General features: G+C 38.2%; 2 protein-coding genes across 10 annotated transcripts in view; one reads left to right on the top strand and one right to left on the bottom strand.

Annotated features, from left to right (window-relative positions):
• ELAPOR2 (endosome-lysosome associated apoptosis and autophagy regulator family member 2) overlaps nt 1–18363 on the bottom strand; it is a 265883-nt gene that overhangs the window by 29227 nt on the left and 218293 nt on the right. The gene's annotated exons all lie outside the window — the stretch shown is intronic.
• The window catches only part of GRM3 (glutamate metabotropic receptor 3), a 226045-nt gene that overhangs the window by 196125 nt on the left and 11557 nt on the right, over nt 1–18363 (top strand). For 2 of the 4 annotated variants that reach the window (XM_035253956.3, XM_054237346.2), the window contains 2 exons: nt 2707–3773; nt 14186–14360. In XM_035253956.3, the coding sequence (XP_035109847.1) occupies nt 2707–3773; nt 14186–14360 (1242 nt within the window). Of the gene's footprint in view, nt 1–2706; nt 3774–14185; nt 14361–16683; nt 17389–18363 lie in introns of those variants that run through there. The other 2 variants (XM_035253955.3, XM_035253957.3) reach the window with 2 other exon arrangements.

Genomic DNA, 18363 nt, shown 5'->3' with positions numbered 1-18363 from the left:
TTAGTAAGATTGTGGCTAATGGGTATTCCTATACAATGTTCATGGGAGTGTTAATTGGTTAAAAAAAAAAAAAAAAAAAAAAAAAAAAAAACAACAAACAAAAAAGCACCTTTCCTTGGCAACCTGGCACTCTGTAGCTAAATTTTTAAAGAACCTACACCTTGAACCAAAAGTTTTTCTTCTATGAATTTACTCTAAGTAAATAACAAGATGATGAGGTTTATAAAGGGAAAACCTTAGAAACAGCCTAAATGTTAAAACTATAGGAATATTTAAATAGCTTGGTGCTTATGTACAGTATAATAGTATATAGCCATTGAAAAAAAATTTATTAAAAGAAATCAATTTTTTAAAATTCCCAATATTTCACTAATTAAAAATATACATTACAAAACAGTAGCTAAGTATAATCATGCCCACTAATGGAAGTGTGGGGAAAAGGATGGAGGAGCAGGATCTTGATTGGTCAGAAGTGAGGTTTGAATAAAGCAGTAGGTAGAATTGAATAATATCTTCCTCCTCTCATCTTTACCCTCCATGTCCCTTAGTATGCCTCACTTGTGAGCAGCTCTCCTTTTTCATGAAGTTCTTTTATTATTTTTATCATCATCATCATCATCACTAACATATATGTTAAGTGCTTACTGTGTACTAGCCATTGCGCTTAACATGTTATATGGTTTATCTCATCAAATATTCAAAAGCACTCTTATTCCCAATTTGCAAATTAGGAAACAGAGACAGAAACGTTAACTTGTTGAAGGACACACAATTATTGAAAGGCAGAAATGAAAAATCACACAAAATTCATATAACCTCAAAACTATACACTCAACTACTACATCACCCTGTCTTATTATGAAATTGAAATCAATTCATAACTGGAGTACAGACACAAACAGATATATGTGATGGGTTTGTGAAATGTGGCAGAAAGGAGGTGAAGGTTGGTAAAGTCAAATTGCAGGGTGAGATAACAAGAACATTAAAAAGAAATAAATAACAATAAGTGAGTAATAAATTTGGCATATTATGTTTCTACCAGAACTTGTATCTAGTATGAGGTTTTATTATAAACTACCCAACTCATTCCTCTAGGGTCGCCTGTACCCTTTAGACAGGAGAAGGCTATTTTGTAAAATATAAAGTCCTCTTTTACCAAGAGCCCAACTGATTCATTGAAGAATTCTTTTGCCCTATAGAATAACTGGACCTAGTTTTCCCTAAACAGTGTGTCCTGGACAGTGTATCCCTATAAGCTAGAGCAGCATGAGCCTCAGAGAAGGTGGAATAAAACTCATAGGGGAGGCAATGAAGACAGCTAATACCTGCAGGGTCAAACACTGCAGTGTCATCTAAATCCCAACCTCTCTTTTCATAGTGTGAAAGTAGCTGAGCATATTAGCTGAATTACATGTTACAGCCTCTTTTAAGGTTGTAATTCCTAATCAATGAAGTATGAATGGAAATATGTGCCATACCTTCTTCATACTCTCTTTCTTCTTCTGTTGGGTGGGTGCTGATGAAGAGGAGGGCCTAGACAGTGGCACAGCTTCAAGATGGAAGGACCCTGCGTTTCTGAATCACCTTATGAGGGAGAGACACCCACCAACCAAAAAATCTTAGACTGCTAAATGAGGGAGAAATAAACAGCTTGGGGACTATTTACCAACACAGGCAAGCCTACCAGGACTAATAGAGTTTTTATGTTCATCACATAGGTATCAGCAACCTTTGTGTTCTAATTCTGAGGACAGAGTAAAGACTGGCAGTGAAATGGCAGCACACAGTAATAGAACAGAGCATGTGGCATAGAAATGAGCGATCAGAGGGCTGGTGTATGTTGGCAAGACATACACGATGAGCAGCAGCTGGAAGAGAGGAAGCATGTATGCTCAGAGAGCTTCTGCTCTTAGGGACTTGCAGAGAACTGTAAGAAAGAGACAGGGTTGAGGACGGCCCATTTGGCTGAGTGCTACTGACCCTGTATTCACCTAGGAAATTTCAAAATCTATTTACCTAGATTCTACATACAGCCAGATTGTGTCTATTTGTATGAATATGAGCATGCTGTGTATCGACACATGCATATATGTAGTCAGAATATTAATATTAAATTTAATATCCAAAATATTAAACTATTAGGTTTGAAGAATTATGAGTAGTTTTAATTTTTTTCTTTCTGAATCATCTGAACTATTGAAAAGAATAATATCATGTATCTATAATAAAAATGTTCTTTATTTTGAAAGAGAAAAATTCTTCCTGTTTTATATTTTAATGAAAATATTTAAGAAGGGAAACATTTTATTGGCTGTACATAAATAAACAATAAGAATGAGACACAATGTTTTGCCCAATTCTTATCATGAATTCTTTCAAGAAGAGAATACATGCCCACCACATAACATATGATTACATGTTTGTAAGTCCCCCTGTTGCATAATAAGCATTGGGTTGTATTCATGATTATCACTGGTACTTGGCACCCTTTGACACCCAGTAATGGTAAGTGAATTAATTTATGAATGCATGAGCACTCTAGTAGCTTTTGAAGTGTAACTTTCAATGGTAACTGGTAAATTATTTCAGCCTTGGAATCTCCATTTCCTGTTATTTTAGTGTATGACATAAAGTAATTGAATAATCACACATAAGACACCTAAACAAGTGTTCTTTCTTTTTCTTTCGCTTTATATATCACAGCTCCATTCAACCCAAATAAAGATGCAGATAGCATAGTCAAGTTTGACACTTTTGGAGATGGAATGGGGCGATACAACGTGTTCAATTTCCAGTATGTAGGTGGAAAGTATTCCTACTTGAAAGTTGGTCACTGGGCGGAAACCTTATCGCTAGATGTCGACTCTATCCACTGGTCCCGGAACTCAGTCCCCACTTCCCAGTGCAGCGACCCCTGTGCCCCCAATGAAATGAAGAACATGCAACCAGGGGATGTCTGCTGCTGGATTTGCATCCCCTGTGAGCCCTACGAATACCTGGCTGATGAGTTTACCTGTATGGATTGTGGGCCTGGGCAGTGGCCCACTGCAGACCTAACTGGATGCTATGACCTTCCTGAGGACTACATCAGGTGGGAAGACGCCTGGGCCATCGGCCCAGTCACCATTGCCTGTCTGGGTTTTATGTGTACTTGCATGGTTGTAACTGTTTTTATCAAGCACAACAACACACCCTTGGTCAAGGCATCAGGCCGAGAACTCTGCTACATCTTATTGTTTGGGGTTGGCCTGTCATACTGCATGACATTCTTCTTCATTGCCAAGCCATCACCAGTCATCTGTGCATTGCGCCGACTTGGGCTGGGGAGTTCCTTCGCTATCTGTTACTCAGCCCTGCTGACCAAGACAAACTGCATTGCCCGCATCTTCGATGGGGTCAAGAATGGCGCTCAGAGGCCAAAATTTATCAGCCCCAGTTCTCAGGTTTTCATCTGTCTGGGTCTGATACTGGTGCAAATTGTGATGGTGTCTGTGTGGCTCATCCTGGAGCCCCCAGGCACCAGGAGGTATACCCTTGCAGAGAAGCGGGAAACGGTCATCCTAAAATGCAATGTCAAAGATTCCAGCATGTTGATCTCTCTTACCTACGATGTGATCCTGGTGATCTTATGCACTGTGTATGCCTTCAAAACGCGGAAGTGCCCAGAAAATTTCAACGAAGCTAAGTTCATAGGTTTTACCATGTACACCACGTGCATCATCTGGTTGGCCTTCCTTCCTATATTTTATGTGACATCAAGTGACTACAGAGTAAGTCTTTGTTTCTTATCTCTCTTGTTATTTCTTCTGCCAGTGTTTCTTGTATGGTACTTAAAATAGACTCCTTTTATTTCATCTCAACAATAAGCTGGGTAATTTCAAGCCATTATGAACCTGTATATTCTAAGTTAAAATTAATTATAGAGAGAGCATTTAATTAGCACCTACCACATGCAGAACACTGTGCTAGGCACAGAGGGGAAGAGAAATAAAAATGATAATGGTCATTCAAGGAATTTATAATCTAGTGGGAGATAAAATGTAATATACACACATAAAGTTAAACTTAAAAAGTGACGGATAATAGAATAAGACTTAAACTACTAAGAATCTAACTGCGAATCTATTTGAGAATACTTCAAATTAGATATAGGAAGACTTGGCTATTATAAATCAATCTGTAAATTAAAATACCCTTGGAACATTAAGCTAGGAGAAGTCTAAATATAGAAAATTTCACTCCTGCTTCATTACTTCTCTAAAACAAATTAAAATACAATGTTAATTTGCTATGTCTTTTCTATAGCCTTTGTTATATATACACATATATTTTCTTTAACTAGTTAAAATTTTTACTGCACATATCCAGGTACCCTAACTAATACAAATTGAGTCTTAGTAATATACAGTTTAAATTTCTGGGATCTCTCATAATTATAACATCTTTTTTGAAAGAAACTTCATCATTCCATCATAATTGTTCAAATTGTTAAAATGCTACATCAGTTGTGTTTCCATTTATAATTCTGATTTGAGTATCTTACAATGAGTATAGGAATGCTTCTGTCTTCAAGCATTCGTTTATTATTCTCTATATTTCTTAAATTGTCATAAAGTTTTCCAGAAGCACAATGGTTTCCTTGCTATGCAGTGATTTCACAAACCGAATGAAATGCCTTCATAGGCTGTAAAAATCCTTAGATCTACTGTTTACCAGCAATTCCTACATTGCCAAAATCTAGAAAATTGCAGCCCAAAAAGAAGACAGGGTGGATACAAAATTTCAGTTAGATAGGAAGAATAATTCAAGAGGTCTGTTGTATAACATGGTGACTACATTATATTCTTGAAAATCACTGAGAGTAGATTTTAAGAGCTCTTACCATAAAAAAAATGGTAAGTACATGAGGTAATGCAAATGTTAATTAGCTCTATTTAGCCATTCCACAATATATACATATTTTAAAACATTAGGTTATATATAAATGTACACAATTGTTATTTGTCAATTAAAATAGATAAATGCTTCGTTAAAAAAAGACAGACAAATCCTTTAAAGCATGGGATCAAGATGCTGGTGCAGAATATTGTGTCTAGTCACTTTATTCCTAACCATGTGACTGAAATCTATGGGCTACATAAGAGAAGAACAATAAAGATGAAGAACGTAAGTTCAATGTCATGGGGCAAGACTACCTACAAAAATTTTGGAAAATCTTTAAGAAGAGGAAACATGAGAGCTGAATTGGCAAAGTCAAACAGCAGAGTATATGAACCACAGGGGAGCTGGAATGTTAGAATTTGAAGATTAATATGGAGAACTATAGTTAATGTATTGTAATGCCCCATCTCTCTCTTTTGTCTTTATGGATATGTCTAGTCCCATAGATCCTCAGATATTTGTTTTTAAGCTTTTAGGAAGCCACTTTTAGCAGACATGATTTTTAGTATTGAGACTGCAAAAATAGTTACAATGCTAATTATTTTGTGCTGGACATATGATTTGAAACTATTCATTCTCAAAAGAGCTGGTTTTAAAAGATGACAGCAGAAAATACTATTGAGAATTAATATAAATAACATTATAAACATTTAATTTCATTCAGTGAATTAGCATTTACTTCTAAGACACAGAAAAAATATGACTTTTTTCTTTACATGATAGCAATAGAGTGCAACAACTGATTGAATGGAGTTAGCTGAAGACACCAGAGCTTTCACCACATAGATGTCATTAGGCCAATGACATAGAGGTTGCGGAACAGAGATTTTAAGGTCCTTGATAATTAAGGTATCCAGTGACACTAAGATCATCTGAGGCCTCATAAATAATGCCAATCCTAAGTTTACAAAAGAAATGAGAAAGGTAGACTGAAGCCTCCAAGGTAGTGGTTTTCAAATTTAGCTGCATATTGAATCAACTGGGTAGCATTAAAAAAATTATTGATACCTAGGACACAGCCCCAGAGATTCTCATTTAATTGGCCTGGCCTGTGGCTTGGACATAAGGATTTTTCAAAGCTTACTAGGTAACTCTGATTTGCAGCCAGGATTGAAACCCACTGCCCTAATGAATCACATGTTCTTCTTGTCACACCAATATGTCTAGTTGGGCCTGTACTGTTTTGAAATATTTGTCAAAGTTAGAAATTTGAGAAACTTGACATAAATATCCAGATTCCTTATTTCTCTTAACAAAGTAAAAATGTGAGCCCAAATTCCTACATTCAGCAATTAGCTAGGTCTGAGTGGTGCTCACCCCGAAGGCAGCACTCTTGCTTCTGTTGCCCCTGTCTCCCACTGATCTCTGAATTCTCACACCTGGCCCCTCTCACTTATGAACTTTCATAGACCCTATAAGCATTTGAACTTGAGACCCTTGCTCTAGAAATTCCAGAACAAGACTGAGATTTAAAATTTCCCAGAGGAAAATCATGTGGTTCAGACAGAATCAGCAGCAATAATTTTAGAGCAGCTGAAAAAATTTTGAGCATCAAACAGTCAACAAGGTTTACAACTCAGTACTTCGCCACCCATTGTGAGTTATAAATAAACATAAAGCATGATTCCAGTCTTCACAAAGTTTATATCTCAGCTGGAAGAAAGATATTAAACAAGAAAGAATTCAAGAATTATAAACACAGAATAGTTTATAATTAATTGAAGAAATAAACTCTAAATATCTGTGGGCTGCATAAGAGTTATGGAAGAGTTATGAGTAAGAACGTGATCTTTCCAGGATTACTTCTTGAAGATGGAAATTTTACCCAGTAACCTTGGTGGGCAAATGCAACTAAGGTAGCTAGAGAATAAAAGAAATATTCCGCAGACAAGACAGGAATGAAACAACCAGAAGGAAGCCGTTATCAGTCTTACCTAGGTGGAAAATGGGTCAGGTGAGGGAGGTGGGGTGGTTCATTTAGATGTTTAAGGGCTTTGAGGTCTTGAGTTTGTTTTGTTTCGATTATTTGCTTGGGCAAAAATGTGACGTGAAAGGGAAGAAGGAAAGAAAGCTTCCTGATCAACTTGCTCTGCTAGATGCTTTAAATACATGAGCTCACTTTACCTTATCCTTTTATTGATGAAATTTGGAAGCAAATTTTATTATCCATCAGACAGAGGAGCAAACAGGATAATTAACTTCCCAGGTGACACAGTTAAGAAATAGTAGTTTTTCTGATTCAAATCCATGCCCTTCATAGTGTACCACAGACATATCCTTAATCTGAAGGTTGGATTTGAAAGAGTAGAGTCTAGATCAAGGAGGACTAATTGAAGCTATTATAGGAATTCAATACAGAGCAAACAAGAAATTCAGTAAGAATAAAAACTTCAAAGGATCTTTAAGAAATTATCCAAGTCATCTCCTGCTATATGACAACTAACCCTTCTCAGGTGATTTAAGAATCAAACACTGAGTCATTGGCATCCCATACATAGCTTAAATTGTGTAAATAAAAATGGGGCCATGTTTGAGTGGAAAGTTATCCATCAAGGAATTCATTTATAGTAATTACTGAGTGTTTTGTTCATGTCTTCCAAAAAATATTTGAGGACTTATCTTCTCTTTTGTAACTTACAGCCCAGTGGGAAATGAGTGGAAGATGGAGATGGAGGGTAAATAATGAATGAATGAAAATGCAGACTCATTCAGTAGTGAATGCTGTAATGGAATTTTTTAAATGCCTTGAAAAGCAGGTTACTGCAGTTTATCTCAAATTTTAATGTGCAAATCACCAGAGGATCTTGTTGAACTAAAGATTCTGATTCAGTAAGAAAGGATGGGGACCAAGAATCTAGATATCAGCAAGCTCCCAGGAAACAGAGATGCTACTAGACTAAGGGCGATACTTGGAGCATCAAGACTCTAGGTTCTTTTGGGGGTTGGAGTAGATGAAACGATTTACCTACAGTAGGCAGATACTTGAGAATTGACTCTAGAATTTTGACAAGGTTAAAATACATACAAAGAAATTCCTATTCTCCCATGTTCACTATTTTGAAAATTCAAAAATATATATTATATCTCAAATTCTTTAAAAAAAAGTTTGTCATCCTTACTTTGCTAGTACCTACTTCATTCCACTGAAGAAAATATTTCACAGAAGGGAAGGAGCCAGACATTGGAATTCTATGTGCTATGCAGAAGAAACAGCAAGTTCAAACACTCTTAAACAAAAGTATCTTAGAAAAGAAAACCATATGACTACAGTTTAATGACTAAATGGAAGAGTGGTTTGATGTGAGAAATAGGCAGGAAAGTTAAATCATGTAGGAATTTATAAGCCATAGCAAAGAGTTTAGATTTTATTCTATGTGGGAAGGAAAATCACTGAAAGATTTTAAAGCAGGGGAGTTTATGATCTCAAATTTTATGGGGGGGAAAAACAAGCTGCTATAAAGACTCTATTACTACATGACAAAAAGGCAAAGGCATAAATGGGGAGACTGGTTAGGAAGTTGAGGTGGGTACTGGGGTCAGAATCATCCTACAGTAGGATATTAACAACGGAGATTGTTAGAAGTAGAGGTAGAACCTGTCAATGACTGTGAAAGGTTTTTACCCTGCTTGCAATCTACCAGGTTAGCCTGCCACAGTTTCAGGATGCTCATGCCAGAAGACACAAGACTTTTGATTCAGAAACAAGTAATTTTACTACTCATGGCCATAGCAGTTGCCAGAGTATCAGCACTTGTATAGGTTCCTTGAGTTCTTATTTCTTGTCTTTCTTTTTTAGATAGAGTTTCCCTCTTGTCACCCAGGCTAGAGGGCAATGGCATGATGTCGGCTCACTGTAACCTCTGCCTCCCAGGTACAAGCGATTCTCCTGCCTCACCCTCCAAAGTGGCTGGAATTATAGGCACCCGCCACCATGCCAGGCTAATTTTTGTATTTTTAATAGAGACGGGGCTTCACCATTTTGGCCGGGCTGGTCTCAAACTCCTGACCTCAGGTGATCTGCCCACCTTGGCCTCCTAAAGTGCTGAAATTACTGATGTGAGACACCATGCCCAGCTAAGTCCTGATTTCTATAAGGCAATGCAGAGTAGGCTAGGACACCTGCATAAGCAGTACTCAAAAGATCAGTATTACTTGGCCGGGCGTGGTGGCTCAAGCCTGTAATCCCAGCACTTTGGGAGGCCAAGGCGGGTGGATCACGAGGTCAAGAGATCGAGACCATCCTGGTCAACATGGTGAAACCCCGTCTCTACTAAAAATACAAAAAATTAGCTGGGCATGGTGACGCGTGCCTGTAATCCCAGCTACTCGGGAGGCTGAGGCAGGAGAATTGCCTGAACCCAGGAGGCAGAGGTAGCAGTGAGCCGAGATCGTGCCATTGCACTCCAGCCTGAGTAACAAGAGTGAAACTCTGTCTCAAAAAAAAGAAGAAAAAAAAAAGATCAATATTACTTGTTTTCTTTTTGCTTAGGATCAAATATACCAAAACACACTGCTGTTATTGATACTATCCTTATTTTCAGTGTTGACATTGTGTTCATCATGGGCGTAGCATTATTTTTGATTTTTTAAAAATATTGCATTATTGTCTTGATTAATGCATTTTGGATGCCTCCTTAAATCTGTATCTCAGGCTAGTGCCTTACTTGCTTCACACTAGCACCACCTCTGCCTTTCCCCTGATAGGTAGGATGGTAATTTATATGTCTATCAGCAACAAGGCATAAAACATTGAGTTCCTCTGCATACTTAGTCTGGTGTGTATGAACTTCACCCACCCTTCAGGATGGGGAAATTTTAATCTAGCCATAGTAATATTTTCCTTAAAACAGCTGAAATTAGGATGCGGGGGGAGTAGGGCAGCACAGTGAGAGAGCGACTCCTTGCCAATAGAGAAAACATGTTTATTTTCAGTTTAAGCACTCAGCAGCTACCTATGGCTCAACCATATTGAAGGTCCAATATTTTTGTGCACTCGACAGACTAAATTATGAAATAAGAGCATCATTACTGTCACCATGTGCTTCAACATTGGTGACCCATTGACTAAGAAGCCAGAGCCTACAGCTTTTTGGCTGGAACCTGTGGCTTGTGCACTTAATTAATTTGGCCTTGACTCACACAGCAAGTGTGACTTGCTTCTTTTTGACACGAAATTAACAGGGCATTTGCTCTCTCATCATGATAATCTCTCTTAGGGTCTTGCCTTGTTTTAACATAAGGACTGTCACTGACGGCAGGAATTTGTCTAAATGTTTTTGAATCCCTTTCGCATTCTTTGTCAGCATTGCAAACCAATCCAGGTGAGTAAGCGCCCAAATACAAGTCAGTGCCTCACCTATAGTTTCTCAGAGAGCTAAGTTCCACTGAAAAACAAAAAGCAGAACCAACCAACAACAACAACAACAAAAAACAAAACTCTGAATCCTTTGACTGTCATCTTGGAAAGGATCTAAGTTTGGAATAAGGGACTACAGCCAGATGAATCCTTCAATGGCACAGCTGTTGCCGTTCTTCTTTAACAAGCGTATGTGCCCTGATGCCTCAGCCTCGCAAGAAAACCAGTGAAAGTTTGAATGATTCATCTGGCTTCTACCTTCTCTGCAAAGTCTCTCACTATGCTCAGTGTAGGTACATGTCTCTGCAATTTTTATGTAAAAGAGAGTGGAATTTTCTGCCTACCCAGGACAAATGTTAGTACTAGTTATTAGAATCGGGTGGACCTGAATCCAGCTGGGGAGGAAATTCACACCACTCTACCCTCCAGAGAAGAGTTAACAACAGCCAGAGCATCAGTCTAGCAGCTATGTTCGAACCTACTTCCTGTTACTCAACCTTCGACCACATCCCCAAATCCTCCTCCTTAGCAGGCAATAAAGTAGAACACTATTTATTCCTGGTTAACAATACAATTTAGTCAACATGTTTGCTACTGATTCCCACCACCTTCCCTCAAATCCTGTTTATCAGCCATTGAGGCTGTCACACTTTCTGAAAAAGCCATGTGTCTGTTGGCATTCCATCCTCATTGCCAAAACTGTCAAAGACTGTGCGATTTTACTATACTTACAAGGTAACAAGTTAGCCTACCACAGTTTTACTAATGCTAACCTAAAGGACTTTATGACTCACAGCAATAGCAGTAGCCACAGTGTCAGCGTTTGCACAGGTTTCCTGAGTGCCACTTCTCACAGGGCTACACAAAGTAGTCCAGGTGACCCCTGTACTGTCAGTGGGTTACATCACAGGAGAGGAACTCTGAGACTAGGGAACCTGAATCTTTTATAATGAATAGTATGCTACCCTTTGTTCTAGAGGTAGGCACTGTCTCTATCTTCTAAAGCTCTTTGCTACACAAAATCATTGAAAAGACATTCTGGAACAAAGGCAGTCAGAGCCTTGCTCACAAAATAACATGGAAGGTTCATGCAGAATAATTTTCCAATAGAATTTGCTATTGGACTGGATGTGTGGATGTGAGGGCAATAGTAAAATCAAGGATGGTCTCTGGCTTTCATACTGGGTGGCATTTGGTGTGACTTACTCAAACAGGGATACTTGGGGAAAGGGACCAAATTTTGCTTACATTATTATGCTATGCCTATTTCATTCCCAAAAGAATATGTCATGGTGGCAGTTGGATATTTAACTCTAGAAGCTCAAAGTAAATAGGTCAAAGCCAGTAATAAGTATTTGGACACCATCAATATTTAAGCCATGAAACTCAATGGGATGGTGAAGAGAGTCCAAACCTGAGCTCTGAGGAACTCCAGCACCTAAAGTTAAGGTAGAATAGATAACAAAGACAAAGAACCACTGAGGGAAAGATGTATCCAGGAAGCCAAAAGGAAGGAAGTGATTTATTGTGTCAAGCATTGCTGCAAGTTCAACAAAGATGAAAACAACATCATGAACTGGTAGTATACAGTCAACACAGAATTACAGATTTTTAATAGTGTGACTTACTGAAGGAACTGGATAGCTGAAACTGTGAGATTGATATTTGAGATTTACAATAAATAAAAGGTGTTTCAAATTTATGGCAGGTATACTGAATAAACGTGGTGCACAAACTATGGTTTTACTGCAACTTTAGTGCTCCTTCCATTATCTTTTCAGTATTTAGTAAGGGTAATCATCCGCCACCCTAGGATGGAAATTCCTATGGACATACTCAAATACCAAATGTTCACCACATGTGAGGCTCCATTCTGGTGCTCTGAATAGCACAATGAGAAAAAACATTCATGACCTTGGCTAGATGACTTTAGGATCTCTAAGTCCACATATGGTTAAAGGTACGTCCTTCAGATGCCTGGAGGATGACTAGAGGTTGTTTTCATTTTTCATGTGATCTTCAAGAGTTACCCTGTGGCCTTTTTTCCCTGCAGGGCCTTGAGCGAGTTGGCTGGCAGTTCTCTATTATGATTTGTCTCTGGTGGCTCCATGCTCATTCCCAAGGCATCCCGCTATCCCACCCCCAGCCTCTTTCTGTGAAGGTCTCCAGGCAACTCTACATAGGCCCAAGACCATGCATGATGGCTCTTGTGTGGCCCATCTTGTCCATCCATACCATTCATATAACCTTTTCTTTAATAAATTCTCAGAACAAAGGACTACCTCAAGACAGTAGCAAGTTTTGTGCAATGTCACTAGAGCAACTAGCCTTTTCCCACCTTCTAGATTTCCAAGGCAGAAATCAGGCCCCTATCCAGGGCATTCTCTTCCTGCAGAAACACCTGACTTTTTGTAAGTGGACACATTGAAGCACTCCTTGCTAAGCTTTCACTGAGGAGATAAAAATCACAGTACACCTTTTCCCAAGATCCCCTCCTTCTAAATGCCTCTCCTCACCAATTCTTGTAATGTCTTAAATTGTATGAGTAGATTCAAGAGTTATAGAAATGCTTTCAGAAAAGGTTCCCTGGAAATTTCACGCATTTGGATTTCTCTCTCCCTCCCATGATCTCTGATATCCTTCACACTGGCTTCAGAGTCAGAGTCAGGAACTGAGACAGAAAAAGGACAATTTTAACATCATATTTCCCATATATGTAGAAAACAAATTACCTGAGATTTATGAAGGCTTTTGCATCATAGAATCAGATAGCAGCCTGTTTTCTAAGAAGTTAACAAGAAAGGAGCCTGCAATTGGGGGTCCCAAGTTGGACAGCACTGGACTAGTTAAGGGAGACAAGAACCTTAAAATGATGAGTATGGATTATGCTTTCAGCATTTAAAGTAAACAAAGGTCTAAAGAATTATGCCACAGAGTAGCCTAAAATTTTTACAAAAATCAAAAACGAAAGGAAGCCTTCTAAAATTATGTGGCTTTTCCAGTTATGTGTTCAGTCTTCAGCTCTCCTTGATTAGACAGGAAGGTCAGACACTTTACAGAAATGTTTTATAGATGCCCAGAGTCATTTAGGGCATTTGAAATTATGCTATTTTGTAACAGCATGTGCCTAAGGGAAAAAGGAAAAATAATCAAAAGCTACTCTAGGATGAGAATGAGAAGACATGATGAACCCTGGTTCTGGAGAACTTTGTGGGGAAACAAAGAGGGAGAAGTCAAAATTATCTGCAAAGAATGGGTGCATGGAAGACTAGAGAACATGAAGATTGAACAGTGAGTACCTGATGCCTCAAAATTCCAGAGAGATGCCAATAAGATAAGCAAAAGCAAAGGTACCACAGAAGAAAGCCAATCAAGTTCCCCAATGAAGAACAGGGAAACCAGTAGTGACAGGCAGAGCTTCCAGCAAGCAAGAGAGATAGAAAAATGTAAAAAAAAAAAAAAAAAAAAAACCAAATTTTTTATAATATAGTGAACCTTAAACAAGTCAAGTTCATAGACTGAAATCATCAGCAATCTGGCCACTTCATGATTGAATATGTTTTACTATTTAAGATTCCAACTTCTGTGGTTTTGCAGAAATATCTTTATAAAAATATAAAGAAAACAAACAAGAAAATCCATGCGAAGTCTTGGCAAGCATTCAGAAGTGCCCCACACAAATGGTGTTTGCTTATAAATCCTAAGCAATATTTCCAAGACTACCCCAAACATAGAAGATCCAAAAAAATACTGTATTTGGCTATAATAAGAACAAAGCTATCGATTATTTTGGATTTTCATTTTGATCTTGTTTCAGCACTCTCTTTAGTTGGCCATTTGACGGAATGTACAGCCAGACACTTACTAGCCAACCTTCTCTTGTAGGTGCAGACAACAACCATGTGCATCTCTGTCAGCCTGAGTGGCTTTGTGGTCTTGGGCTGTTTGTTTGCACCCAAGGTTCACATCGTCCTGTTCCAACCCCAGAAGAACGTTGTCACACACAGACTGCACCTCAACAGGTTCAGTGTCAGTGGAACTGGGACCACATATTCTCAGTGTAAGTATGGAACTCAGCACTAACTCCTTCACACTTAGCATTGTAGTCAGGATCAGTCTGCCAAGAATAGGCAACACATGCATGTCCCCATGAACAAGCTCAAGTTGATCTTTCTAAGTTTGGATTTAAACACCATGCATCAGGTACTGTGCTAGGTGCTGGGGATACAGTAAGGAGCAAACAAGTCAAAGTTTCTGTTTGGGCAGTACATACAGTCTAGCAGGGAAGAAAGACATTAAATCCATAGCTGCAATTAGGAGTTTGACCATGTTGTGGAGTTAGATAACCTGGTCTCTAGTCCTGTTCTGTAATCAATTTAATAGATAACTTTGAACAAGTCACTCTATTGCTTTCTGCCTCATTTTACTAATTAAACTAGGGGACTGGACTAGATTAGTGCTTTATAAAGTATATTCCATGTCACACAGATGCCAAAGGGGCTTCATGAAAAATTAAAAGGGGAAGATAATAAAAAACAATGAAAAATGCTAAGTTCATAATACCTCCTTGAAAGTTAACAGCATTTCCTTTAACATGCATGTGTTATACATGTTTCTACAGCAAGAAAGCATGTTTAACTTTGTTGAGAATTAACAAACTTAAAATACTTTTACAAGTATTTTATCACAGTAAAACTAACATCCTGTGGAACACACCTTGGAAAATTCTGGAATAGAGCTTCCTCCTACTTCAATGACACAATGTTTTCGCAGCTGAGAAGGCAGTGTGAACTGAAGGATACTAGGATAGTTCCGAGTCCCAAATTCTCTCTGCTACTGGCCTGCAAATGTCTGAAACACTATCCTTAGGGAATCACTGATTTCATTCTTTAGAGTTCTCTAAAGCACAAATGTACCTGAAGGGGACAACCTTTTAAGCCATTTGCAGCTAACTTGCGGCATGAAGTAGAAGCAATTCACTGACATGGGATGAGGAGGAAGAAAAGAACTGGAGCCACAAGAGGGAGAGGAAGGACAGAAAGTGATAGAGACAAATGACTGCTTCACAATTTTGCCTTGAGTTGATTACAAAGGATACTTCAAAATAGCTCAGCATCACAGGGTGAGCAATCACATTAGTGCCCCAATTTCTCCACCAAAGTACAGAATTTAACAGGGCAGCCCTTCCACAGGAAACAGAGGGAAGACTGACAGACTGAGAGCGCGTGTTCAGGGATAGGCTCACGTTCCTGTTGTTCCAGCTGAAATCCAAGTTGTCACAAAATTTGAGCTTCAGGGCATGGCAAAGCCTGTGAGATTGTTTTCCTTGGATCACAGAGAAGTATATTTATTCCTTGAGCAAACAAAGCTCTCTTTAGCAGACTAATCTTAACAGCTACCTAATCGAGACCAGAGAGAATTGTCAATAACAAATACAAATAACAACAGGTAACAGGAACTTTCATTTGTTGAGTGTTTTTCATATGCTGGGAATGGTGCTAAATACTTTACACACATGTGTGCATGTGTGTGCTGTCTTAATCAATGCTCCAACCTTTTAAGGTAAAGAAACTCACCCAGGGTCACACACTTTAAAAATGGCAGAACCAGAATTTAGAGTCAGTTCCAGTGATTTCAAAGCCAGTGCACTTAACCACTGTGTCATGCAGCCTCTCCCAGAGAGCAAGCTGGGAAAGTTCTCATAATGCTAGGTCCTTGGCAGAGTTTTCAGGGAGAATAAAAAGAAGGTTATCCCAGCAAAATTGTCCTACTGCTAGCTCAGAACTTTTGGTTGTTATTGGAACAATTTAGCAGGGTCCATAAGTCTTCTGCAGACATTATTCAAAATCGCGTATGTCCTGACCTCAGTAATTTAGAAATGGCAGAATTTTCTAATACAGATGCTGGAATTTAATAAATTCTAGAAGGGATAACAAGGGCACTTTCTCCAACCAAGTCTCTTGTTATAAATTCAGAAATATCCATTTACATAAAAACAATGTACCGCAACCACAGCAGACCTGTTAAACTATTACTCAATATGCTAATCTGATAGTAACCCAATTAGTACGTCAAGACAGGTGTTTGAACATTTTTGGAATGTTTTGTTACTTGATAAAATTTTAAATAAACTTTTTTTAAAAAGTCTAAATTCAGACTTTCATCGTTTCAGCAATCTTTCCCTAATTAATCAAAATCAGTGAAGTGGTATCATGTAACAAAGTGAAGATTTTATATAACATCTTCTGGCATTTTAAAGGGCATAAGTAACAAATACATTCACCTGTTATTTGCATTTTTACATCTTTTATTCAAAGTAGTTGTATATTCATGAATTCATTTTGTCCTCATGAGTACCAGATATTACAAGTTCTGTTTTATAGGTAAGAAAACTGAGAATTGGAGTTACTCCTCAAGGATATACAGTGATTCAAGAGTCAAGAGTTGACCCTGGATTTCCTGACTTTCAATTAAAATCCTTCGCATTTTCATAAATTGGAAATATTTAATATCAAGAAATGTATTCATTAAATTCTTGAGTACCTACTACACACCCAAAATTTCTAAGCACTGTGTACACAGTAATGAGTAAGACAGAGTCCCTGCCGCATGAATCTTGGTGTCTAGAACAGTGGTTTTCATATTGTAGATTATAAGCCATTACTGGGTCATGAAATTTAGTACCTTTGGCCAGTGTCTTTTAAAATAAGATAATAGAAAATCTTAGAGTACATTACATGTAATAAAGGTAAGGCGTGAAAGGTAAGTCATGAGGAGATAGATGTATATGTGTACCAGGTCCAGGTAAAATGTATTTACTTCTATGAATCACAATCAAAGATATTTAAAGGCCAGTGGTCAACACAGAATTTAGTTCTGTGCATGAACATGTTACTAAACCACTTTGCTAAGAATTGAAGCAATTCATTTAATAATATTTTAGTGTCTGTTTCCTCTATTATATATTCAATTCAATTTATATTCATTTCCCTCTTACATACTAGGAAATATGTTGCTTTATAAATCAAAAACATTTCTTAAACTGCTCTGAGCTCATTAGATAAAGCATGTGTTTTACTTGGGTTGTACACAATTTATGTTCTTCCAGTGAAAATGTTATAACTTTATTTCATTGGGTAACTGTTACTCATATTGCTGCTGGTTTTTTACTTTCTTTTCAGAGGTAAAAACAAAACCCAATGTAGAGATGAGAGTAAGCTAATATGCAAATAAATACACTTATCCCATTTCCTCTACTTTACTCCTGCATAACGAACTTCTCCATAGCTTAAAGTCTTAAAACAATACCTCTTTTTATTATTATCCTGACAATTTACAAGTCAGGAATTCAGATAGGGCTTGGTTCATCTGCTTCATGAGGCTGAGGTTCTTTCATGATTTTAAGCAGAGAGTGAGCTGATCTGGAAGATCCATGATCGTTTCACTCATTCCTGGTATCTTGGCAGGAAGCCTATCCATGCTGGCTCCTAAAGAGCATGTTCCATAAAAAAGTAAATAGAAACTGTCTTGGCCAAGAAACTGGTACAGCATAACTGGTACCATGCTTATTTATCAAAGCTCAGTTTCAAGGGGAGGTGCATAGACCCCACCTCTCAAAGAATCTGTCACCATTTTAATTATGCCACACTTTCCAAATCCCAAATTAATCCAGTACTGCATCTTACCAAGAATTACAGTAACTTGACACAATCCTGTATGATAACAAGAAGTTACCCCAAGTGGAAAGTACAGCCATATCAATTCTAAGTTAATTCTCTGGCAAGAGAATAGGAGAAATATCACATTACTTTGGAGCCTACAAGAGTCTCCTGATGGAAGCCAAGGTGGTTGACAGCAGAAAGAGCAATTTTTTTTTTGAGACGGAGTTTCACTGTTGTTACCCAGGCTGGAGTGCAATGGCGGGATCTCGGCTCACCGCAACCTCCGCCTCCTGGGTTCAGGCAATTCTGCCTCAGCCTCCCGAGTAGCTGGGACTACAGGCGCGCGCCACCATGCCCAGCTAATTTTTGTATTTTTAGTAGAGACAGGGTTTCACTATGTTG

The sequence above is a fragment of the Callithrix jacchus genome, chromosome 11 (genome assembly GCF_049354715.1).
Source record: "Callithrix jacchus isolate 240 chromosome 11, calJac240_pri, whole genome shotgun sequence".
NCBI classification, from domain to species: domain Eukaryota; kingdom Metazoa; phylum Chordata; class Mammalia; order Primates; family Cebidae; genus Callithrix; species Callithrix jacchus.
This window is presented reverse-complemented; position numbering and strand designations above follow the sequence as displayed.